This window comes from Amblyomma mixtum, chromosome 1 (genome assembly GCF_055824585.1).
Source record: "Amblyomma mixtum isolate Tamu chromosome 1, ASM5582458v1, whole genome shotgun sequence".
NCBI lineage: Eukaryota > Metazoa > Arthropoda > Arachnida > Ixodida > Ixodidae > Amblyomma > Amblyomma mixtum.
Window position 1 is genome coordinate 199,778,525 of NC_143012.1, and position 15,314 is coordinate 199,793,838.

General features: G+C 44.7%; 1 protein-coding gene across 5 annotated transcripts in view; it reads right to left on the bottom strand.

Moving 5' to 3' along the window:
- Positions 1-15,314, bottom strand: part of LOC149370525 (Na(+)/citrate cotransporter-like) — a 46,241-nt gene that overhangs the window by 3,436 nt on the left and 27,491 nt on the right. For 3 of the 5 annotated variants that reach the window (XM_089583520.1, XM_089583514.1, XM_089583542.1), the window contains 5 exons: positions 12,738-12,812; positions 8,173-8,271; positions 6,842-7,025; positions 5,053-5,214; positions 1,890-2,027 (listed from right to left, as the gene is read on the bottom strand). In XM_089583520.1, the coding sequence (XP_089439646.1) occupies positions 1,890-2,027; positions 5,053-5,214; positions 6,842-7,025; positions 8,173-8,271; positions 12,738-12,812 (658 nt within the window). Of the gene's footprint in view, positions 1-1,889; positions 2,028-5,052; positions 5,215-6,841; positions 7,026-8,172; positions 8,272-12,737; positions 12,813-15,314 lie in introns of those variants that run through there. The other 2 variants (XM_089583527.1, XM_089583534.1) reach the window with 2 other exon arrangements.

Sequence of the window (15,314 nt, forward strand, 5' to 3'; positions counted from 1 at the left end):
GTAGCCATATTAGTCAGTAGCCATGGGTATGCATGTCATGTGTTCTTCCATTAAAGTTTTATTTGCGAAAAAAGCGCTCGTGTTGTGTCTCCTCTCTTACTTTGGTCCTCGTTTTTGGCGCTAACTTCATCATGAGTAAGATTCACCTCGCCCAACTTTCCACCTTCGTTCTAGCCATATTAGCTTATAGAATTTCGAAAACGCGACCACCCTCGCCGCTGTGGCTGAGCTAATCTGGGCCATTTCTCACGCCATTCGAAAACCGCGCGCGTGAGGAAGTGCGCAAAGCGGCGTCAGTCAAATCGCATCAATCGGTGGGGCACGTACCACGTGACAACTAGGGTTCCTGGATGGCCGCTCGCCCCTGCTGGCCATCGAGGCACCCTAGCGACAACCTCTGCCCCGAACTTGCTGCCGTGCTGCAAGCTTCTGACCGCTTCACCTTTCCAGCGCGGGCCGGATTGAGAATATCACGTTGTGCGGGTGTCACACAGTGTCAGGATTTGATTTACATAGCTTTGCGGTCCCCGCAGACGCGCGGTTTCCGAATGGCACTCGAAATGGTGCAGATTACTTGAGCCACTGCCGCGAGAGTAGTGGAATTTTTTGAAGTAAAAAAAACTGGTATGAATGTTAATGACTTCCGGATACGAATCTATAGTTGCAACTGGGTGCCTATGAATATTAGCTATAATTGCACCATTGGCATTTAGCTAATCAGTTTACTAGTCAACATGAATCACTTGGTTTGTACGTCCGCCAGCTCTGGTGCCACTCTGCCGCAAAAAGGTTCTATTTATATTGAAAACCTTGTTGTTAAAATTAGTGGTGGGCTTCCCTGAGGCACCTGGTGTATATAACGAGTGTTTCGTCGAAAGTGAACCAAAACTTTTAACCATAGGTTTTTTTTAGGACTGAAGGCGGCTTTTGCGGTGCAATAATATCTACGTTGGGGGACATCAGAAAAGAGGTGATTAATGTCACTAATTAGCCTGGTAACTGACTTCTGCTAATTAGCTTTTTAACGATTACAGGTAGGTACTTGGTGTCAATGAGAGATCTTTAGCTAGCCGTTATTATTACCCATATAACTGCTTTATAATTTAGAAAATGCGAAAAGCTGAGGCCCAACAAATTCTGGCGCTGCATGCGCTTTAGAAAAGTATGCAGGTAAAGCATCTCCTCCAGTGGATGTATCTTGTCGAAATAGCCAAATTTTGCCCAGCAGTCAGCGTTGAGGGTAATCGCGTTTTAGAAATTCTAAACAACTGATACGGCTATTAAAAGTGACCGGATACACATCTCCAATTGCCGCCGCGGTGGCTCATAGGTTATGGTACTCGGCTTATGACCCGAAAGAGGCGGGTTCGATCCCGGCCGCGGCGGTCGAATTTTGATTTAGGCAAAATTCTAGAGGCCCGTGTGCGATATCAGCGAACGTTGAAGAACCCCATGTGGTAGAAATTTCCGGAGCCCTTCACTACGTCGTCTTTCATGGCCTGAGTCGCTTAGGGACGCTAAATCCACATAAAACAAACATCTCTAATTGCAACCAGGTGTCTAACTGCAACAATTAAAAAGTTATTATGAGTAATTTCAGCACGTTTTTTGTTCTTTTTTTTTACGTCGGCGTGCTGTTGTGCCACAGAGGCCGCTTTTTATATCTAAAAAATCTAGTTTTAAAAATGCTAGTTCACGTTCGCGGAAACACTTACTTTATTATGTATATCTGTAGTCACTCTTCTTGACATCTAGCTTGTTATTTCTTTGGCTTTATTGCAACTTCATGGCACTGTTCCGATACCGATCATCAAACAAAAGTGACAACCATTTTGGAATCCCTGCGCTCGCCACAAAAGGGACAGAAATGGCACACATCTGGCGCTCACCATCTCCCAGCAAGACATGCGTGCGTAGTCGTAGAGCAGCGCGTTCCCGTAACACGACACAGGCAGCAGGAAGACCGTCGAGGCCAGCTTGGTCGTCGGCAGCAGAAGCAGCAAAGGGTTCCACTGGCGCTCGTCGGCCTGCACAGTTCGCGACTGTAGCCAGGGTCTTGCAAGGTTATAGCGAGACAGGATCTGGTGGCTGCCACACTAAAGTGTGTTTCGCCCAAGACTTTGCACAACTTTTAAAAGTAGGCTTTTTCAGTTAGAAGAGCGTTTCCCTGGGATAGCATTGTCAGCAGTGTAGTGCATCAGAATATAGCTAAGAAGTGCTAACTAGGAGCGAGGTAATATTATTATTACCTAATATTAGGTAATATTAGAGAGAGAAGCCAACAGCCAGAGAAACAAGGCAACGCAGGGGATTTTTTGATATATCCTCCTGAGTCCCGTGTATGTAAATTTGTCCAGTATACTGGAGATTCGCTATAAAGTCAGTACTCCTACACAAAAACATTCATCTTGGTAAAACCCGTTTGTCCATTACATTGGAGAACTGGTGCCGCCATCTGTGCATGTCTTTTTAAATTAAATTCTTCACTTTCTCGAAAAAACACTTCGACAACGGCAGCGTTCCGTGGCGCGGCGTTCTATGCCACCCCTCCGTGAAATAAGCATTGTTTCTGCTATTTTCACCTATTTTCAGTGCGTATATTTGTTTTGATGAGAACAAAATAGAACAGGAAAAACATATATCAGAATTTTAAGTCTACAGGGCTTCACATTTCTCTGCTTTTAATTTGATTCCGCGTGCCCAATACGTTGGAGGCTGGGACTCAAACAAGTTATTTTGACCACGCTTTTAAGATGGCTTTGGTAATAACAGTAAACGAATACTGCTGGAATTTAACGGCTGGGGACGAAATCACGTCTTCTTTTTTGTCTAGGAGGCAGGCCTCGCGTTTATGATATGACTGCCGAAGCAGTTTTGCAACGAATTGAACAAAGCAGCACATCGAACATTGACCTATCAGATAGCGACGACGAGACTGCTGTCGATCCAAACTTCAGTGTACCACTTGAAGATCAAGGCACGGATAAAACCAGCGATGACGACGGTCCCTGCATGGTGACCTCTAAATTTATGTGGGCGACCATTGGAATTTGGCACACCGTACGCCCGAAATGTGACTTCAACCTAATTTAACTACTATTGCTGTCCAACATAATTTGATTACGGCCAACTCAATGGTGACCTCCAAACTTAGGTGGGCCACCTCCGAGATTTGGCCCACTGGACCCCGAAAAATAAAAACTGAATTTGACAAAAATGAATCTTAGGAGCACTAATACATGCATGTTTGCAGGTTAACGAGATAAAGAGCCGATAAGTGTCACTGAGCGAGTTTCCTAGTGCGAGTAATACAGCTAGAACTTGAGATTGAGACGTTCTTCCGCTGTAGCAGAACGCTTTCAGGACCATCAAATCGCTTTTCTTATCAAGTACCCAGTCTATCTCTAAACAGACAACTTGCCTGGACTAAACACGAAATACTATTCGTCAACAAGCATCGCTGAACGCACCCGGCTAGCTTGCGTGACTCACACTTTAATGGCAGTGTATTACCGCATGCACGTATCGAGGCATCGTGTTTTTATTATTCACGTTAGAAGGGGTAGGGTGATATGAACATTTAATTCGAATTGCATTTGCTTCTGGCTCTTTTTGCAATTCATATTTGCCCCATAGAAGTCATCTCTGTCGCTGTGATCAGTCAGTCAGACGTCCGGATGATAAGGATTAAATAGAGTGGAAGAAAATGTATGTTATCCCAGTAGCCCAACATTCATTACATGCCTTTTATCCACAGCCGACAAATTGAAAGCAGAGGTGTGGCTAACTGCTACTAGGACACAGCGTGCGGGAAACTGGCCTTGTTATTCTAGCTTTCCATCCGTTCAAACGGTTAAAAATGCATTCGTATTTAACGTAGTACACGATTTTAAAAAATTATAAAATTGGACATCACTGCAGCAACCAGGGCTGGGAGAATGCGCTAGCACTGACTCCTCCTCGGCACTCGTCGCCTCTCTATCATTTCGTTTTTGTTTGCTAGCTTAACTACTAAATTAGCATAATTATCTTATGTTTTAATCAAAGATCGATTAATTTATTATGATTATGCCTTATTTTATCTCAATCACCCATTTTGGTTTCTCAAATTTGGCGCCGTGGTTGCTTTCCCGCCCTCTTACTATAACCCTGTCCAGCCTATTCAACCGACCAATGCTGATAATTAAATTAACTAATGAATCTATATCATGAAACTTTTTGTTCCATTATTTATCACTCATGAAATACATTTCAATTTATTTCAAACTTTGTTTCCTCTTTTGCCTATTTTTCTCCTATTTTGCGTCCACGGCTGTTTTACCATCCGCTCACATTATCGAAGTCCGTGTTATTTCGACGTTTTTTGACATTTTTGGCTCTAATTAATTACCTAATTAACCTGCCGAAATAATTTGTTTTGCGCACCATTCTCATAACATCCTCTTTCGATTACAACCACTCGTTTGATGCTGCCTCTTCTGTGAACCTCACAACTACTGCGGACACCCATTGATCACCAAGAGGAAAAGTAGTTGCAACTGCATTTCAAAAAATAGGAGATTTTGCTCAGGCTTTCATTCGGGAATGAAAACGAGAAATTATTTTTAAAATTTTCGGCGCCTTGCACCAGTTCTTTCTTTCACTTGCGTTCGCCACACATTTCGTGCCAACCGCAGTTTACTAATGCGGTCTCACGAATCCCGATTACGGTGAGAGTATGCCGTGAAGTCGTATTTCGGGTAATATGTTTGTCTAGCGGAGGCCTTAGTGCCGAAAATGCACAGGTAGATAGGTAAATAGTAGTGGAAAGTCCAGAAAGCCTAGACTACTCAGAAAACGGCTGTTGCATTCATTCAGCATATTGGCATATAGGGGATAGTACTTTATCTATTGCCTTGTGAATCTTTAGGGCATCAACGCTAGACTAGCCACGTTGCAGTGTCAGGAAGAGAATCGGCAATGTTTGTGCCTGAACTACTCGGTGTATAGGCGTTTTGAAACTAATCTGTGTATAGGCGTTTTGAAGTTAAGAAATAAGTATCGAATACTCACCATTGAAGCCATGGGAGCCATGATGTGGAGCACGCTGTTCTCGGCGCTCTGCATCTCGACCAGGAAGCCCCCCAGTGTCACCAAAAGCGCTATGCCCAAGGTCGGGTGCAGGTCTGTGACTGTTGACACCAGCTCCAGGTTCAAGGCACTCACTTCGCCTAACTGCAAGAGGGCGAACAGTGCACTTTTGTACGGTAACTAAAAGCAGAGGCCTTCACCGGGGATGGAGTTCAGTGCACTGGGGACTGACAGACTGTTCGGGTTAAGCCCCATCTCCATGCATATTCCCTCTTCACACTCTCGTCTCACATGAGATATAAAAACTACTTTCATTACTTCTCCCCTTCAAGCGGAACCAAAAAGTGAAAGTGTTTATAATCATCCAACTTATTTATTCCGTTATCTATTTGGCTTGAGTTACAAAATGTAGCGCGAAATGCTAGGCAGATGACGTTTGTCGGGTTTAACGTCCCAAAACAACACGTGCTATGAGAGACGCCGCAGAGGAGGACTCCGGATAATTTCGATTCCGTGCGGTGCTTTAATGTGCGCTGACATCGCACAGCACACGGGTGCCTCCATCAAAATGCGACCGCCGTGACCTAGATCCAATAGGCGTCTTTCAGTTCAGCAACCGACCACTACAACCACTCAGCCAATGCGGCCGCTACAGTAGGAAGACGAATGGTGATCTTAGAATCAAGAGTGGAGTTTTGCAGCAATTTTAAGGAAGCGCATAGTCTGACATATTCCTCTAGGTAATTACAGAATATTAGTGAAGGACAAAAAAACACAGCCTACACAGTTATACACTTAAAACTTATTAAATATAATGAAATACACTAAGTATGCACAAAACAATGTAATTTCCATTTTGTGTTTCCACAGCTGCTTCAGTTTTGCCTTCGTGATTATCATTTTGGTAACTCGCTTCGTGATTACCATGAAAACCTATTTCTGCGGCAGCTCTTTCTTCATGGTAGTTTTTCTATTTACACAAAATTATTGATAGATTTTCCACTCGGCTACTGTGTAGTACCCTTCTGTAAACACATTTGGTAAACGCAAGAAAGGACAACTCAGTGCAAATTACTCTGGGATGTTGAGAGGAGTCATTTAAAGCTGCGCTACGAGACAGTAATCGAGTACCACTGCAAGCATTGTGCCGAAGTGGCATTTTAACAATAAGCGCAAGTTAACGTTTGTCTAATGAATGCAGAACTGTTGTCATAATATAAAGAAGTGCACACGTTCTTTTTATAATAGGCAATAACGCCTTTATAACAACAATATCTAATTTCTTAAACCCACACCTTTTCTCTGAATGTGTACATGCATGTTACTTTCTTATTTTGCCCTTAATGCCAAAACATTGCATTTATTGTCTCCCCGTAGGACTTCTAAAGGTCACCTCCTTCCTGTGTATTTCGCGCCTATTTCTATGTGTTTTTACTTTTTTTTGTTTCCCTTTCTGTTGTTGCTGTTTACATTGTACGTTTTACATATACCCACAGCCCCCCTGTAATGCGCCCAGGCCCTGAGTTACTTGAATAAATAAATAAACAAAAATAGGAAACAAAATCAGGTTTTCACTTTAAACAATGTACGTTTTAAGAACAGAAAATATGGGGAGCAGCCCAACGTGAAAAAGAAGAGAGCAAGAAGCATATGCTAGCAACCCATGAAATATCTTCAATTTCTTTTTGCTTCTATGCAACGGAGCTGGGCAGTATGCGAGGACAACCAGGTCTGCGTGCATGGGGCACTTGGGTGAGAACCATACAGATACCTGGAAGCAGTGTGACATTGCGCATCCAGCCCCTGCTAGGAGGAACACTCCCCAGGGCATGCGCTTCTGGATGACGTCAGCGGAGACTAGTCCCGCCATGCCGTGCAATCCTCGGGTGCGCCTCGTGGGCACCATGAACACCAGCGTAGTGAGGCCCACCATCATGGTCTCCGAGCGGACGGCGCTGCGACAGAAATGGAGCCACTGGCGACGTGTGTGCACGAGGGGGACGTTCTCTCATCTGCATTGCAGCATGTCCACTCAGCTTAAACAGCAGCCAAAGACCAAATGTCTAGGACAAGGAGACGCCGATGAGGAGAGGAGCCCGTATAAGATTTCCCTCGGAATAAGGATTTTATCGCTATTCGATCGATACGAAACGAGCAGGCGCATGACCTCGGATAGCTTCCATTGCAGCTTGAATATAGCAGCTTCCCCTTATCAAAGCCAAAAATAAATTAACTTCCAAACGTTTACTACAAGCTCAATATGGTGACGGTAAACATGTCGCGAAACAAGGTGACACGTTAAAATCTCTTTCCCACAATTTATGAAATTGAAATATTGCACTCTGTAGTTGCGAACAAAGTTCTCAATAAAGGGTAACCAGGTAAGAAGGGTTATTATATAGTTTCGTTTGTACTTCACCACCATAGCGACATGGGCGAGGTGATGATACGTGCTAAATCTCTAGCATGGAAGACGCAAACGCAAAACAGATGGACAGGACAAACGCAGCCTGTGAACCTTTCATCTCTGTCCTGCGTGCTGTTGCTTTAATACTTGCACCATCATTAAAAGACGTAAAAAGGGAATAATTTTGGAGGCCTGCCTGCCGAAATAAGTTTCCAGTAGCTATACTTTTACGAAAGGCACGACATTCCCAAATCACATGTTTTTCGCGACGCTCCCGACTATTCGGCAAAAAAGCATGCGACAGTTGTGTCATGAGCTGCGTCCCACACCGTGTAAAAACGTCTGATCATCTTTGCCATCATGTTAGCAGTGACGCCCACTTATAATCGGAATCATTCCGTTACAAACGTCGCAAATTAGCTGGTCGCTGCGATTGAGCGATTACTCTTGGACTCTCGTCGTCCTTGCCCCTTTGAAGAGTCATTATTTGAGGAGGAACTAGCCCGATAATATGCCCATTTCTACCAACTTCATATACGATGATGTACTTTCTCTGAGAGTACAGAAATCAATGACAGATTAGTGCTCACGATTGCATGTTCATGATGCCAGTCGCAATAGAAGTAAAGGACCATCCAGCAGTATTATTACCCGTATGAGGTGCGCAATTGCCAGGGACCCCAAATACCACGTACCTGGTCTCGTCGGTGATGTTAATCCAGTCCTGGCCGACAAGGGAACAGTTGACGTAGACCGCCATAACGACCAAGCCCACGGCCTCGTAAGACTTGAACCTGGCAATGCAGAAGAGCTCAGAGAGCAGTGGGCAACAACTCTATTCATTTGATGCATGCTGTGTGAACAAGCTTCTTCCTCAAAATTGAACAGTTGTGGAATAAACGCTACAGCCTTTTTCTTTCTTGGCGCATGTGTTAGCAGTCTGCTGTAATGATGAAAGCAAGGTGTCACAACCACGGGTAGCAATAATGTGAGAATAAACTGCCTATTGCCTGGAATAAGAGGCTTGCCGGGTGATTGTATGAATGGTCAGACGAGTGCAGTAAAGGCTCATGGTGCAGATGCTCTCTTATTGTGCACAGACCCCACACTAAGAGAGTAAAAGTAATTCACTCATATGTCTATTAGCCATAAGAAGCGAGTTCCTACTTGATGACAAAATAGCGCCTTTAGGCTTGCCTATGAGAAATATACAAAAGTGATTCGTTTAAAAAAATGCACGAGTGCCGAAGTAGAAACATAGATTATTAGTGCATTCTTTTTAGTGTGGTATCGCCGGCTCGTATCTGTTAGGTGCAGGCCTTAACATTTTTGAATGTTCAAGCTGTTGGCGTACTCGCAGCAGATATGTTTGGGACTTTTTTTGCGGATTTTAAACAAAAGTGACGCTGAAGCCACAAGGCTTGACAGAAAGACGTTTTGTAAGATCTCTGTCAACAAATGAATACCAGTGAAGTACAGGAGACTTACAGTGCATCTTTGGCGAGTACTTTCCCTCAACAGTAGAACGTCGAAACTTCCAGATTCACCTTGCGACTCATATCACACATTTTATACAGCGACTTAGCCTCAAGAAACATCTCAAAATGCAAACCACACAGCTAGTTACACTCAAATGATTTGGTAAACCATTTTCCTGCCCTAAATTCCGGGCGTAAAAGAAAGGACGTGAGGAAAACATGGAAATACTATAAGAGCATGAAAATTCAGCGATAATGCATTGTTCCACTCAGCTTATGGGATTGTGCGCTTTTAATTGTATTCTCCATGCTGTTGAAATTTCAGCTATTTCCATTAAGCGGAGCTGTTTTGCGACAGAAAAAAAAAACCGCCGACGGTAAGAACAGATTTAATTCAGTTGAAAAGAAGCAGACTTTAGAGTTGTGTAGAAATGGGAAAATAATAATCTCGAACGAATGTTTCCGTGATAATTCAAGAGGCAGCGTCCAAATCACTGAAGCTGGTAAAAGAAGTCGGCCGAGGCTTAAGCCTGCTTACGCCTGAGACAGAGTAAGTCCACCCGCTGACTTTGTGAATGCAGTCGCCGCGCGCTGCTGCTTGATGTAAACCCGTGCCACGCACCTGGTAATTCTACCTCTGCATGGTTTTACGTAGCCGCACTCGCGACGACACCGCACCTCTTTTGATTTGCGTGCTGATCCGCTTTAAAGGTATCATGCGATAGCTAATGGGTTAATGCCTATATGTGCAGAATTAGTCTTTCTGTACTTAACATTCATAGCTCCCTGGGAGTCCTCATACCACTCCTGGCACAATGATGCAGCGATTAAGTTGTGCCCCACTGTCCCGTGACTGCAAGCGCTGCCAATCTCACCTCGCGCGACCAATCAATTTAACCGCCACCTGCCAGACTTCATTAGGATGTCATCTCTTATGAGTACCATCTAGTGCACAATAAAAACAAACAAACACACGCACACACACACACACGCGCGCCCACACGCACGCGCACACACGCACACGCACACGCGCACGCACGCACACGCACACGCACACGCACACGCACACGCACACACACACACACACACACACACACACGCACGCACGCACGGACGCACGCAACGCGGATTTTCGCTTAATGGGGCAGCAATGCTTATCCCTTAAAAATCTAGCCAAGATGATGATGACACATGCAGAGTGTGTAGTAAATCCGAATAAATAATTGAATATCTTATACTTGAATGTTACACTATCCATCCGGATGTTAATGCGCCCTGTTACTCTATCTGAGGCCCTAGGATATAAAGATAATAAAGGTAAAGTAAATGAAACTGCTGCAGAACTTAGCAAAAAACGATTGGGAGATTTGTGGGTGAAAAGAGGGTAGCTGACGTAAGGCTGCAAGTTAAGGATTAAAAATTGCGTTTAAATAAAAATGACGAAGTCATAGATACTACCGTTACGATGGCCGGATTGCTTAAACAAATGTGAGGAAAAATTTTTTAAAACACTAGCATGGTGGCAAGTGCCGCCAACCCGTTTCAGAGGGGAAGCTCCTAACTTCCAACCATCCATTTATTCATCCATCCATGGGGGCTGTGCGTTTCCAAGAAATGAATCATGCAGTCGCGTCACATACCAACTGTCGTTGCTTTGTGTGCAACTCTTCATTTAACGCTGCTTGAGAAGCACCAATACTTAAAATGGGCCCTTGTGAGAACAGTATGGTCCCAAAAAAGAGCATTCACTCCAAGCTTTGCTTTCTTGGCTGGAAACAAGGTGCACTATGTGCCTGCTAAAAATAAAGAAAAAAGAAAACTGTTACCGTACCGCGCCTAACTTATGTTTGAGGAACAGGAGTTGAAAATTTGTTTCACGGTTCAGCTTAGCCATTTGGTTTTGGCGGCTACAGTGACGAGGGAGAATTTAAAGGTGCAAGACATTCTCAGTATATCTTTCCACGCAGTCCGCCTTAGACCGGCGTAGAACTTTTGAATGGGAGCCATCATGGGAGCCATCATGGGAGCCATCATGGGAGCCATAAATGGTGCTGGGTACCCGCTTAAAATCTGTCTCGGTCAGAGCAGCCTGCCTATGCTAAAAGACACACGCGCCTCTGCACCGGCGTCCAAGTTGCTTTAAGGCGCATCTCCATGGGATATGCTCCAGATTACGGAAGTGCGTCCTGCCCATCGGATCATGCAGCCAGCTGCAGCACTACTGTCGCCATCTGTTATGAGTACAGCCAACTAGTCCTTGAACAGTGCCGCAGGCTGTCACAGCAGCAACCACAAATACAAGCGCTTGCTGTGTTGGCGCTATCGTATGCTGGCACTCCGTAATGCCAGTTGAGCAGCATTTCATCATATGCGACCGGAAAGCTATTGATGAACGGCCCTATTTTTTCACAAGCATCACGAGGCACAGCGAACCCTGTGCCGCACAGAATGCTAAGCCAAGAGAGCCTATTCAGTGATGTCTAGCGCGTGGCGCTCCTGTACAGGCAACCATGGCGCGCATTTTTCCTTGAGAAGCAGGACCAGAATACACTCTTCATGAATATCGCAACAGGTCCGGCAACGAAGCTTGCTCAAAAAAAGCGCATTCGATACGACAGACATTGACGCCTTTGTCAGTCATGCATACGCTTGAAATCAAAGTTAACTTTGTGCGTTAGATTCGAGAGAAAATCTTATGGATAAAGGAGATGCTTTGTGCCGAAGGCTACTCGGTAGAGGTCTACAAATTAAAGTAATGGCTGAGCAGATCGTCACTATTTTTGCGGTATATTTAAAAACCGCCTTCTTTTAGCACCCCGATTAAAACTTGCTACAAGATGCAGACGAGACGAATCGCGAGCTATAAACAAATTATTCGGGTATTTGCAGTGGCTAAACATGATAACCAGAAAAAAAAGAACGAAGAGAGGAAGAGGGGAAGACCACGCAAGCATAAATAGAAGTTAATTGAAATCAAAGATCTTCGATCTTTTCCGGAAAGGAAATGTTTCTTTTCCATGTTTCCCTCACATGTGTTTCTAGAGCGCAGCTCAGACGCCCATTCCTGCGTACCGCGTCGTCGTAGGCGTCAGGTGGCGTGTTACAGCGTTTGGCAGGCGGCATGTCCAGAAAATCCAGCGTCGTCGTCGTCGGCGTTGGGAACGAAAATTCACCGGAGAAGCAACCTAGGTTGGTTACTAAGGTCACATGACCTTGTGGCGTCATTACAAGCTGCCCACCGGATTGTGAGCAAACTGAGGACTGTTGCAGTGGCATTTAAATTAATGATTGATCCCGAGAGGCTGCTCACGAAGAGCAACTTGGCTCGTACAAATCTGAGCAGCGGCAGCACCTGCCATCGCCGGGCAGTGGAGCATCGCTTAACCACTCACCACTGCACCGGGAGTGGTACGGGAACTGCCAGAGATCTATGAATGCAAAGCCGAGGATGACTAACTCCGCATATATGGGAATTAACCCATTTGAGCTTCCGCGTCATACCCTTAAGGCGAAGCTTAGGTGTCCCCTCCATGTTTTTTTTTCTTGTTGGTTCTGCATTCTTCGACTTCCTCCTGCAACCTTTCTTTTTTCGGCTGCAATAATTAACCACTTTAGCCCCAAAAATAAATATAAGTTGCAATTTCCGAAAGTAGCAGAACTCAAGGCTATACTCTGATGCATTGAGTACGGTAAGAGCTCCGACTTGCGCAAAGCACTTCCAGTACATGCATTATTACGCATTGGAAGAAAAAACGTGATGAAATCTCTGACCGTAGACTCACCCCAGCTTTTTCATTTCCTCGTATTTTACGTGGTAGACATTTGTCTGGTTCGAGGTCTGTGCCGGAACCTGGAACCTGTCACCGTAAAATCAAAACGTGTTAGGTAAGCAAACGTTTTTGTTTCATGGGCTGTTTTATGTAAAATACAGTATGAAAAAGTGCTGTATATCAATTACTTTTACTAAATTTTGCAGAAGTGCCATCAAAATCTCTTCAGTATTTATGGTTAACTAAGAGGCAGGTACGACACACCTCCGGGAATTTGTCACCTGCTGGCTCGCAGCTTGTCTTGTTCCAGTACAAAGGAGGAATGTTAGGCAGCCACTGCTGGCAACTAAGAACCGAGCACCGTGTTTATGAAGCTGTTAAGAGGCGAAAATTCGCGCTGAATACTTGCCGCCTATAACGCTGCTGGCCATGACAGCACTGCCTATGATACCGATGTGCGGCTCTAGCGGTAAGGGCTCCATTTTATGAACAGCTCTCAAAACTTTCGATCAATCGAGCAGCTCCTAAATTCCGTCTGTAATACGGAGGCGCCAGAAACAGCGCCAAAAAGGTCGAGGTAACGCACACAGCCGCCCGCTGAGAAGGCCACACAGTCCGATGCTTTTGCCGAAATATTATTGGTGGTTGCTGCTTCAGGGAGCGATTCCCAAAAGCCTGTACGCCGGACTTCTTGAAGAGATGGTACCATGGACACCGCTACCAACACCGGTGACAGGAGCAAATAAATTACGCGGCAAACATGCGTCATGCCTGAAGTCAATATCAGCGAAAGGAAATGGTGGCGTGCACTTTCGCCGGTAACGATTCTACATTTACTTTGGCTTTGTCTACCGGGAACCTATAAAAATTCGCGACGTTTCTCAGCTCAGAGGGAGGAATTGGAAAGAAATTTCTCGGTCGAGGAGCATCGTTCGGTCAGCAAGTGGAACATTTTGTGGGCTTCCTCTTTCCAGAAGCTGATATGATGAGTAGTGCGACGAAAAATCTTTTTAGTAAAAGAACTCTCGGATACAACTGAAGTTTTAAGTAAGGGATATATTAGGCCACTACTCGGCATGAAGAGATTTACAACCATACAACCATATTCTCACCATGTGGTTCTGCTCTGGTAGGAGCCTTGCTATGGTATTTAAGTGCAATTAATTAATTTTGATTCTTGGTCATTGCAGGCAGTCTACATTTCCCCTTTTCTTTTTTCTTCACGCAGTCTACCTTTCACCTTGTAGATTTTTGAAGTTTTGATTCGTCTACAGTTGAAACTGCGCTTCCTCAACTAAACCCTTCTCCAGCACTACAGACACTACGCTCTCATTTATGCGACGCTTGCAGACAAAAGAAGAGAAAGGGAGGCCTACTGAAATGAAAAGAAGTGCTCCTCTCAAGCTGGTAGTCTCGCGTGAGCTGTGACTCTCGTAACAGCTCACAGATTTATAGCGGTGAGTCTCGTCATGGATAACAGCATTTAAATGCGTTTTTTTCTTCAAGGCGTTCCGCATGTAACGGCACGGAGGACGTACTGCAGCCATGGTTTTGTAACATTCCATTAGTCGATGTTTAAGCTGCATTAATGCGCATGAGGCATGATGTAGTGCCCATGAATGGGTGTTTTCTCCGTTTAGAATTTTCCTTTGGTGTACACCGCGAAAGCTAGAGCGGCACTCGACTGGGTAGTGTTTTAATCAGAGGATACCGCTGATGGCAGCCAGACCCGATTGTGTTCGCGAGTACCTCAGCACGTTAATTTATGAGCTTGAACATTCCAAACGGAAGGGAAAATAAGCATTACGGCTTGAGAGAGCTAACAACGTGCGCTGTGTATTGGAGGGGAGCTTGCGGATTCGTATTCGTCACTACGGTAATTTTCCGCCCGGCCTATTTTGAAAATAGGTGTCGGTAGTATCTTCAAGCATGCAATAATACTGGACTGTCCCGCGGCCCGTTGACTGTGTAATACTATTTCCCTCTGTGTTCCTTCCGTCGTTGCAGAAGCTCGGCCTATATTTTCGGCTGTGAGAACTTTCTTAGGTTCCAGCGTATTGCCGGAAAAGTGATTTTGAGAAGGAGAGTTCCGGGATAATAATTACCGCCAAGCACAGGGCCCACCGCATGGGAAAAAGTGCCGGAACAATTGATGGCTTTTCTTTATAAGTGCAATACCAAATCCTGTTCTTTCTTCAGCCACCTTTTGGGAGTCAGCGAGAACGAGCATTAATGAAAGAAAGTAAACCGCACCAAGAACCTCAGTTTCATTCAAGCTTTGCATCGTGCACCAGTGGGACTGTTCACAAAAAAGATAGCAAACAAAACAACTATAAATGAAGCAAAAATTACGCTGATGGCTCGTTCTTTAGGAGTAAATTTTGGCCAGTTGTCACCACAATAAACCTTGCACCTAGACCCTATGTGATGTTCCCTTATTCTGGAGGGCGACGAAAATGAAAATCTCAATTAAAGAAATTAAGAAATCAGTTGATGTAGCCAGAGAAGATAAAAATATCTCTATAGGAAAACGGTAATCTAGCTATGTTATCGCAGTGTTTGTATCCCCGTCATACATGTGACGTCTGT